This window comes from Canis lupus, chromosome 13, assembly GCF_048164855.1.
Source record: "Canis lupus baileyi chromosome 13, mCanLup2.hap1, whole genome shotgun sequence".
NCBI classification, from domain to species: domain Eukaryota; kingdom Metazoa; phylum Chordata; class Mammalia; order Carnivora; family Canidae; genus Canis; species Canis lupus.
The window spans coordinates 36,914,299-36,924,592 of NC_132850.1; the positions used below are offsets into that span (position 1 = coordinate 36,914,299).

The following is a 10,294-nucleotide window of genomic DNA, read 5'->3' on the forward strand; positions in this document are numbered from 1 at the left end:
TGCTTCTCCCTCTGCCTGTGTCTCTGCCTCTCTCTCTCTCTCTGTGTGCCTATCATAAAAATAAATAATAAAAAAAAAAATTAAAAAAAAAAAAAAAAAAAGGAAATTTGAGACTACTTCTTTGACCCGAGGGTATTGGCCAATTTTTCTGATCAGTCAATTTCCAAAGATATAGAGTTGTATGTAAAATTAGTATGTAGCTCAGCACTAACTTATATTCCAAAGCAACACAGGAGACATGGGTAGTAATCACCTCCAGGGAGGTGTCCTCTGATCCTTATCTTTGAGGAAGACTCTTCTACTCTCCAACTCAGGAGGGAGACTCTTGAATTGAAACTCCAGTTAAGTTCCAAACCTGTGCTCTGAAGGGAAGAAATTCTGATGGTTTGTCTACTTGCAAAAATACTTTGGAGGGAAGCAGATGATTCTTGATTTTTTTAACTGGACATAAAAGATGACAAAAACTGGATATAAAAGGCAAAATATCTAACTTAAATTTTAGTCCTCTCTGCTTGAAATTTGATGTAAAAAGCATTGATGACAATAAGTAGATTGGCTTTAAAGAATATAAGCTTTTGCTTCTACCCTAAGTTAAATAAATGTTACTTTAGTTATTTCTAAGTAATTGCTGGGCCATTGTAATACATTCAATGTGATATTTGCTAAGCAAACATGCCTGCCATCTGGTTACTGAAACTGTATTTTTGTTCCTTCATAGATACACATGGCCCAGTAGCACTGAGCTGTAGGCAACAGATATGAGCATGTGGATCAATTCCAATGCAATTTGAGAGTTCAAGCCATTCATTTGTTTGCAACACAAAGTGTTCTCCACATAAGAAAACAATGAGTCTAATTTATCCGTCTCTTTCCTGTCTTGGTATCTTTAAAAATGTCCATCATGGAAGGGTGCACATAACCTATAATATGGAGCTAACTTTTTAAAATTTATTTTAAAAAATTTATTTATTTATTTATTTATTTATTTATTTATTTATTTGAGAGAGAGAGTTTGCGCACGTACACACATGAGGAGGGGCAGAGAGAGACAGAGAGAGACAGAGAGAGAAACAGAGAATCTCAAGCAGACTCTGCACTGAGCGCAGTGTCCAACCCGGGGCTCCATGCAGGGCTCTATCTCACGACTCTAAGATTGTGACCTGAGCCAAAAACCAAGAGTCAGGTGCTTAACCGACTGAGCCACCCAGACACCCTTGAAGCCAACTTTAGAGACCAAGAAGAAGAATGAAAAATCATCGGTGTGCTGTTTGTGTCATATCCCACTTGGTTCCCACACCAGCAGCATTGTGCCTGGTCTGCAGGGAGCACACAGAAGTAGCTGAATTATATGGCAAAAGCCATATATGTCTATGGCAGTGGCTGGGGCGAGGTGAGGGGGGAGAAGTTCCCAAACCAGCTTTTCATTAGGCCGCTCGCAACCATCCCTTTCCCCAAACCAAAGGCAGAATTAGTGACACTGACACATAGTCAGGGCTCAATAAATGCTAACTAAGTACCATCATCTGGGAAGCCGGTGAGGAGTGATACAAAGGACTACTAGAAGAGAGCTTATCTTAGTCTGTGTAGCTCTTGTACTATATACATTGGACTTCTGCCTCACACACAGTCCAGGCTTTCTCAGCCTTGGTACTATTATTAACATGTGGGGCTAGGAATTCTTTGTTGGGAGTGGGAGTGGTCCTGTCTTGTGCCCTGTAAGAGGTTTTGCAGCATCACTGGCCTATACCCACTAGATGCCAGGAGTGTCCCTCCGCCCCCACAAAAATGTCTTCAGGCATTGCTAAATGTCCCCTGGGATGGTCTAGGGGGGTGGCAAAATCACCCCTGCCTGAGAACCACTAATTTAGTCTGTGTGTTCATGACATGTACCAGAATTAGAAAGATTATATTCTCTCTTCTCTTTTTCTCTGAATCAGTATTTTTAAACTTTATTTTATTTTTTAAGTAAACTTTACGCCCAACATGGAGCTTGAATTCATGACCCTGAGTGAGTTCTACCAACTGAGCCAGCCAGGCACCCATCTGAGTCCATATTAATGGATCTACATGGTGGTATTTTATTCTCTTAATCTGCTTTCGCTTAACTTAGTTTCCTCTAAATATCTTCATAATGCTGGGCTGGGGTGAGGGGAGTGGCTTTCCAGGTATATAAGTATACCTGGAAATATATCTTAAAATATCTGAAAAAGACCAAAAAAAAAAAAAAAGGACCTGTTTCCCCTTTAGGGAAGAGGAAATATGAAACAAGGAGAAAACATTCCATATAGAAATTGGGCTAGTAGCTAAGGAGGCTGTTTTGCAAAATGAGATTGAGATGATTTTCAGTTTAGGATAGAAGGAAGTCCCTAAACTGCAACTGATAATGTCTGGGAGTCCAAAAAGAAGTTTTGTATCTTAAAAGAAACTACCTTCATTTGTTTGCAATGCATTCCTGTAATCTTAACAATAAAACTCCAGTGTTATACAAAAGTATCCTTCTGACAGATTGTTTTTCTCCCTTGGCTTTAGTTTTATTTACTTCCTATTTACGTTAACAGTTTCAGGAAGATACCAGCGTGCATGTACTCCAGGAACAGGCTGTCTCAGTAACTCTTGTTCCTTAGGAATTACAGTAAGTAGTCTCTTTAACTGAAGAAATCATTAGCCTTTTAAACCTCTAAGATGGAGTAATGATGTTGTATGTCTACTTTTTCTTAAAATTAAGAAAATTAAAACCTTAGAATTCCAGCTTAAACCCATCCAGTGGACAACCTGCTTGAAAATGACTACTCATCCATATCTAAGGGTGAGAAATAATTTATGACAAATAAAGCTCATGAAAAATTCTAATTTCTTTCATGTTGCTACAAGTATACCTCCATGCTTTAAAAAGAAATGTGGGCTGGTAACATTTTTCTCCCTTACTTACAGCGGAGAGTTAAATGTGTGGTCTTACCTCTCCTCCAGTGCATGGAAAAGGATGGGAGTATCTCGAAGTGCAAATAGCTCCCTTCTTGAAAACATCATCTTCCAGGCCAAATGTAGTCGAGCAGTTAGTTGCAAAGTACTTGTAAGGCTTCCATGTCTTCCCAAAGTCCTGGGACCGGTCCAGTACCATGGCTGCTGGCCTGGGCGACTTGAACACCATTATTAGATGAGTAAAGTAGAATTCTGCTTCCAAGTCTAACTGGATCTTTTCTCTGTGCACATCCTCAGCAGACTGCCACCATGTGCGAGGAAACCTGAAGGATGAGTCTGCCATGGCAGCTGGCAGGTGAGCCAGGTGAGGCTGGGCAGCATTGCATTTGTCACATTTGGGCTGCCGACAAGTCAGATCAGTGTTCTCACTATAGGAGCAGTACAGTTCGGTGGCGTTCTGACCACAGGTGGTGTCTGCCCAGAGTTTTCTCCCCAAAGCCAAATTTCCCATCCGAGGGTTACAGGCTTTTTCACAGCGGGAACTCACTCCAGCTACTCCACTCAGTCCTAGGAAAGGGAAAGCATATGTTATTCAAGACAAACCCATCTGGAAAGCTCTTATGTCTTCAACAAGATATCCCCAAAGACCTTACGACTTTCGCTAAAGAGGAAATTCTATCAAATTTGAGCATGAATACTGTTCTACATTTATGCTGCATTTGTATTTACAAGTGTGTGAGCGTGCATGTGTGTATGCATGCATTTCACGTTCCTATGTCAGATTCACATAAAGGGGAAAAAAATCACTTCAGACAAAGGGCAAGAGAGAGGAAGGAAAATGGAAACATTGTGGAAAGATGACGGGCCTAAATCTTTTAAGTACTTGGCTTTCTAGTACTTAAAAGATTTAAGTATTCAGTATATTAGATATATACTTATTTGTTTTGAAGTAATGACTTAAATAATACCAAAAAACAAGAATGTTTTTAAGATCACCCAATTTAAGTCTTTCAAATATAATTTTAGTCCTTAGCATTATCTAATATGCTTATTAGAATGCATTAAGGAGGAAATGTTGAATTCTATTATATTTTAATCCAACAATGTGAAGGGACAAATTCCCTAGGAAAAGCAATATGAGATATTTAATCAATAAACAATGGGATCTCACTTAGGAAGGCAAAACTAGAAACCACTGGAGTTCAGATGCATAATGTTTATTTTTAATATTAAGTAAATATAACTAAGAAAAAAATCTCTAAACTGCCAAATGGCAGAAAAGCTTATTTGACATGCTCTCTGCCCTTTCAGTGCTTCTGCCTATGACAAGTTACATAGTGGTTGCCTGTTTGCTTAACAGGAGAATGTTTACAGTCTGGCAGCCACTAACAGCACCTTTAAACATTATCTGTGAACTAAAACACTTTCTTAAAGAAACATGTGCTTCCACCCAAACAAAGGTCCAACAGACTTTAATGTTTCAAAATTGCTTAAAATGATAAACATTATCCACTTATTAACATCCTGACTGCATATTTTAATCCTTTAATTTGGGTTTGTCATTTTAATTATGAATACCTTAAGCAAAATCATCTATTTTAAAAGTTAAAACAGAGAAGGAAAGAAGGAAAAGGAAGTCAAACCCCAAATTCTGGCTAATTGAACGTTTGTTTCTTAAGAAAGAGCACCTCTGAACTGTTATCACTGTACTGCTGGAGAAGCCAAATGACAGCTTAGACTAAAACAGACACATTTCACACACTGGCTGACAATCCCCGGCCCCACATAGCCTCTGCAACCAAAAGAAAGGGCTTCCTTAGGCATATTTTTTTCAATGTCAAATTCAAATGTGCATTATGCCTGGACTGTTTGCCACTGTTCTGATTAGCTGGAGCAACAGTTGCTTGTGGCCAGGATCACCCAAACACACAGTGTGCTATGACTCACCTGTAAAGCATTTCGGGGAAAATCATATACTGCCCGTACAAGTATTTTTGACTTGAAACACTTGCCTTGTGATATTTATTTACAACCTCTTGATTGCTTGCATGTTTTTTGCCATAACAGGGTTTGAAAAGGGAAGGGTTTTAATAGAGTTCACTTTGTGGTTGGGGGAGCACGCATCAATGCAGCCAGGGGGTGCATCAGTAAGAAGAACTGAAGTAAAATCTTAGACCTTTAATGGCTCCTTGGGGGAAAGTACTGAATCATTTTAAATGCCTCCAAACTCCGAAGTACAGAAACGACTGGAGCCAGATAAATAATCAGTGGACAAAGTACTAGGAGATCCCTAAAGAAGTGACTATTCAAGTGTGGCAAGGATGCTCCTGAGTCTGACCGATTTGGGGTGAAGATTCTACGACTCTGCTTTCCTGTGCGCCAGCGTCTCTGGGGCCAGAGTGGAAGAAGCCCAGGGGAAGGCACAGCGCGTCAGCGCTCCCTGTCCACTAGTCCATCCCTCCAGCCCACACTCCCCTTTCTAGAGCAAACGAGAAACGTTTTAGAGACTGGATGGCTGAAGAGTCCCTCACGCGCTTTCCCCCTCACTCACTGGGCTGCACTTACTCCTAATTGGAAACCAGGTGACCCGCGGGGGGGGGGGGGGGGGTAGAGGGACAGAGGGAGGGGCTCCCGAATTTAGAAACGGCGCGCTAGCAACCGGTGGCCACGGGCAGCCCGGGAAAGCCGGGATGGGAGTAGGAGGGGGACGGCCTCTGCCGGTCGTCCAGTTCCCGAGCCCGGGAGCAGACCCGCCTCCGCCCTCCCACGGAGCCGCAGCCAGGGTACCAATTCCCAGGGCACGGCCAGCCAGCTCCTGCACCCAGGGCGACCGCCGCCCCTCGTCCCAGCCCGGGCTCTGCGCGTTCCAGCCACTGCCACGGTGGAGGGCACACCCCCGCCCAGGTGTGCCTACCTGGTTCCCTCGTGCCCCGCGCGAGGCCGGGGACTACGGCGACGGCTCTCCGCGGGAGAGCAGCCGCGGCCCACGCGCGCCCGGGGTCGCCGGGCCATCCCTCCCCATCATTCCTCAGGCCATGAAGTGCCGGGGGATGGCGAGCTGGGTCCTTTGTTCCCTCACAGAGTGGAAAGGGCAGTTTTTTACAAGCCCAAACCGAGAAAGAAACCAAGGTCGCGGGATCCCCGGCCGAGCGCACCCAGGATATCGGGTTACCCAAGGGCATGTGCATCGCAGTTGCAAAAAAATCAATAGTATTTTAAACTGCAGAGACCCGGGGGGAAAGAGGCGGAACATGGCCACTCATTTCATCCTCGGGAGCTGAGCTTGGCGCTCCCAGCCCGCACTCCCCTGCGGCCCGAGTCCCGAGGTGGGGAAGGGAGAGCGCGAGGGAGAGGGGTGGGGGCCCGGCAGCGTCACCACCCACCTGCGGCCACCGCGGAGCAGCCCCAGAGCAGCAGCAGCCGCGCGCAGCTCCCCATGGCCGGGAGGACCGGGAGGAGCCGGAGGAGCCGGAGGAGCCGGAGGAGCCGGGAGGAGCCGGGAGGACGCGGGCCGGGCGGGGGGATGAAGCGCCGACAGTCCTCGGGAAGAACTGGGGCTCTTGATTCCTTCCCCCTCCTGGGGCGCCAGGCTCGGTCAGCGGGCGCCGGCTGCCGGGAGCCGCGGGCCGGGGCCGCGCGGGGCGGCGGGGTGACCCTCGCGCACCGGCCTGGAGCGGCCCGGGCACCTCGGGGGCGACGGGAGCCCCGGGACCATAGCCGGCCTGGCCGCGCGGCCCCCGCGGAGCGGTCCTGCGGCTCCTCCGCCGCTAGCCCGGGGCTCGGCGCCCGCAGCAGCCGCTGAACTTTCCGAGACCTTTCACTTCCCGGCCGCCGCCGCCGCCGCCGCCGCCGCCGCCTGGGCGTCCTCCTCCGCTTTTACCACCTCCTCTCGCTGCCGCGGCTCGGTCCCGTCCTTCTCCACGGGCAGTTCCATGGGATGCATTTTTATTGCACCGACACCGCGGCGCTCCGGTGCCAGCCCTCCTCCCCTTGCACCTCCACCCCTTCCTCCTGCCCGCCCCCCGCGCTCGCTTGACAGCCGGGGCGGTGCAGCCTGCGCTGCCGGGTCGCCGCCGCCGCCGCCGCCGCCGCCGCGCCCGGGGAGGGGTCTCCTGGCCCCGCGGGCCGCCCCCGAAGCCTCGCTGCGCCCGTCCCGCCCGCCCTCGCCCCCGAGTGCGCGGGTCACCTCGGCCCCCGCCTCCCCTCCTGCCCCTCCCGGCGCTTGCCCTGCATCTCCCCGCGTGACCCCCCCGGTGCCCTCCAGCACCCACAGGCCTCTTCTGGGAAGCAGTCTCCCACCTTCTCCCGGAACATTCCAGAGAGCAGTCGACTCCCTCTTGATCAGGTCAGGGCATGCCAAGGGGCTTAAAAAACCGCGAAACAGGCGAGCGCCTACTTCCCACATCCCCCAGCAAAACAAACCCTCCCCTCCACTCCCCATCTCCGCCACCCCTTCCCTCGGAGTCTCACGGTCCAGGAGAGGAACCCCCCAAGCCCGCTCCGGGCCACGGGCTTTGGAAAGCGCACCAACTGCTAAGTGGCCTTCGCTGTTGGTGGGCGGGGGAGGGCATCTGGGCTAAACGTGTCAATGCTTACTTCACCCGAGGTGTATCCATTTTGACGTAAAAGGTGTTCCTTAATTCAAACTCAAGGTACTAAAAGAGTCCCAGGATTGGCTGGCTAGTGGGCAGTTGGAAACATCCTTGTCTAGAGGCGGGGGCGTGATAAAGAGAAACTGGTCTTTCCAAACATTTTCACTCCATACAGAATGTGTTGTGCTGTGAAACAATAATGTTGTGAAATAAGTTAGGAGGAGCAATTTAGTAGCAACCAGAAGCAGCTAATTGTGGCGAGGATTGCTCAGGACTGCTGCTTATGGGAGGAGATTAAATAGTACTTCAGTCTGGGACATTTGCAAGTCCTGTGAAAACATAGTTCTATGCACACATCCAGAAGGATAGGCAAAAGTTTGGTAGAAAGCCCTGTTTTTATTGCCCTGCTCATTTTGTACCTTTGAATATTTCTCAGAAAATTAACTACATTACAGATACCATTGGGTTGTGTGTTACTGATGATGACAATTCAGAGTTTGGGGTCTCAAGTAGTATATTTCATGACTCACCTGGGGATATGTAAGAAGTTTGTATCTCCCAAGAAGAACTGGGATGAGGTCAGCTTCATCTGTCTGGGAGACATTAAAATTATTCCTTTGGCAAATACTGGGGAGTGGCAAAGGTATGGTACAGCAATTTGTGGAACATTTTAATTTTTTTCATGCTTTTTATTTTTTGTTTAAATTCAATTAACTAACATATGATGTATTATTAGTTTCAGAAGCCGGGTGGGTGATTCATCAGTCTTATATAATACCCAGTGCTCATCACATCACCTGCCCTCCTTAATGTCCATCACCCAGTTACCTCATCCTCCCACCCCTCTCCTCTCCAGGAACCCTCAGTTTGTTTCCCATGATTAAGAGTCTCTTATGGTTTGTCTCCCTCTCTGATTTTGTCTTGTTTTATTTTTTCCTCTCTTCTCCTATGATCTTCTGTTTTGTCTCTTCAATTCTACATATGAGTGAGACCATATGATACTTGTCTTTCTCTGATTGACTTATTTTGCTTAGTATAACACTTTAGAAAATAAACCCATTGAGTTTTCAAATATTGACAGTGTTGGGGCTTTCTTCATATCTTATGGATATGCTCCCATTGGAGTCACTGAAACACTTCTCCAAATTATTCTTTTTTACCAAATAAATGATAGGAAATTATAATAGACAAAGGCTCATGGCACCAGTATTAATCTAATGGCCAAAGCAAATTTGAAAAAGAGAGGAAGAGCGCATTTATTATTAAGCTCTGAGTCTACTATATTGAGGCAGAACTACTCCATTTCTCATTACAGATTTCGGAAACATTTACTATCTGTACCAGTCCTGCCTGGATAAGATACTTCCTTGATTGCTCTATAACTGGTTCTTGTTTCCTTTAACAAGATGTTAAGTTCCTTAATGGCAAAGCCCTTTTCTTTCTTTCTTTCATACTTTATATAAAACACTATTATGTTTTTCTTAAATTCTTCATTATTCTTAACTGAGATATATATATGTTATATATATAACAGGTTTATGAATGTACATATTCTTATATACCTGCTAGATATATAATAAGTTTTCATTTAATATTTTTTATTGAGTTATATTAAAACTATTGCTATATATAAGTACAGGAATGAGAAGAAAACTGATAAAATCAGAATGATTCCCCATATTCTAGAGGAATCTGTACCTTTACACCAGTACTTTCCATATGAAGCAGCTTGGGAGAGAAAAGTAATTAGCAGTCCAATCAATTTCACCTAGTCATATAGTCTAGTTACAAATTCTATTTCCATTTTGAAGAAGCTGTCCGGGGGAAGTTTACCTACATAAGGAAAATCTTGCTCAGTGATGAGATTATCATTGCCTATGATTATTTTGGAAATTTTCAGTAATGGATTCAGAATTTTCTATTTTAATTTTATGAATTAGTAGGAGGCTCAGCAAATTTATGGAATTTCTGTAACAAGTTTCCAGGAGCCACATACTTGACAAATTAAACCTAAAATACCCTCAAGAACTTGGAAGAAAGCTAAAAGGGCCTTTAAGAACTAAAATAGATGGTAAAAAGTCCATGCACCAAAGGCCTTATTTGTGGGAGAGCTCTTCAGACATTCATTTAAATTATTCATGCAATGTTAACAAGTTTGGTTATGCTATTTTCCTAGACCACAACAGAGTAGAAGTAACAAATTAGAATGAAGTGGGATGACATTAAAACAAGAAATGAACTGAGGCAACCTGGTAATAAGGAGAATGACAGAACTATAAAAGGTAGCCATATGGACAAAAAAAAACAAAAACAAAAAACCAAAAAACAAAACCCTCAGCAATCTGAGTGAGGCCGTTTAGTAGAGGCAAAACCCCAAAAGGCTGGAAAGGTGTCACTCTGTTATAATTTATCACAATGAGTGAGGTTCCTAATGTAGTGAATGATATTAAGCATCAGAGGGGACCTTAGGGATCCTTGATCCCAACTTCTCACCCCATAGGAAACCTCTCCACAAAATCTCTGTCCAATAGTCATCCCGTTTCTGCTCTAGAAATCTCAATAAACAAAAGCCTTAAAAAAAAAAGAAAAATACAAAAAAAAATCAATAAACAAAAGCCTAGAAGCAGTCCTTTTCTTTCTTTCTTTCTTTCTTCTTTCTTTCTTTCTTTCTTTCCTTCTTTTTTTAAATTTTATTTATTTATTCATGAGAGACACAGAGACAGAGACAGAGACACAGGCAGAGGGAGAAGCAAGCTCCCTGTTAGGAGCCTGATGTGGGACTC

The 10,294-nt window shown here is 45.1% G+C and overlaps 1 protein-coding gene and 1 long non-coding RNA gene across 3 annotated transcripts in view; one reads left to right on the forward strand and one right to left on the reverse strand.

Annotated features, from left to right (window-relative positions):
- The window catches only part of LOC140602904 (uncharacterized), a 178,913-nt gene extending 176,017 nt beyond the window's left edge, over nucleotides 1-2,896 (forward strand). Inside the window, exon 9 of the long non-coding RNA XR_012005885.1 lies at nucleotides 2,559-2,896. This is a non-coding gene — a long non-coding RNA (uncharacterized lncRNA). The remainder of the gene's footprint in view (nucleotides 1-2,558) is intronic.
- NTN4 (netrin 4) overlaps nucleotides 1-7,309 on the reverse strand; it is a 124,336-nt gene extending 117,027 nt beyond the window's left edge. Inside the window, exons 1-2 of one of the 2 annotated variants that reach the window (XM_072773162.1) lie at nucleotides 7,219-7,309; nucleotides 2,957-3,486 (exon numbers count right to left, since the gene is read on the reverse strand). In XM_072773162.1, coding sequence (XP_072629263.1) covers nucleotides 2,957-3,430 — 474 coding nt within the window. In that variant the 5' untranslated portion in view covers nucleotides 3,431-3,486; nucleotides 7,219-7,309. Of the gene's footprint in view, nucleotides 1-2,956; nucleotides 3,487-6,302; nucleotides 6,570-7,218 lie in introns of those variants that run through there. The other variant, XM_072773161.1, reaches the window with a different exon arrangement.
- Nucleotides 7,310-10,294: the final 2,985 nt, after the last annotated feature.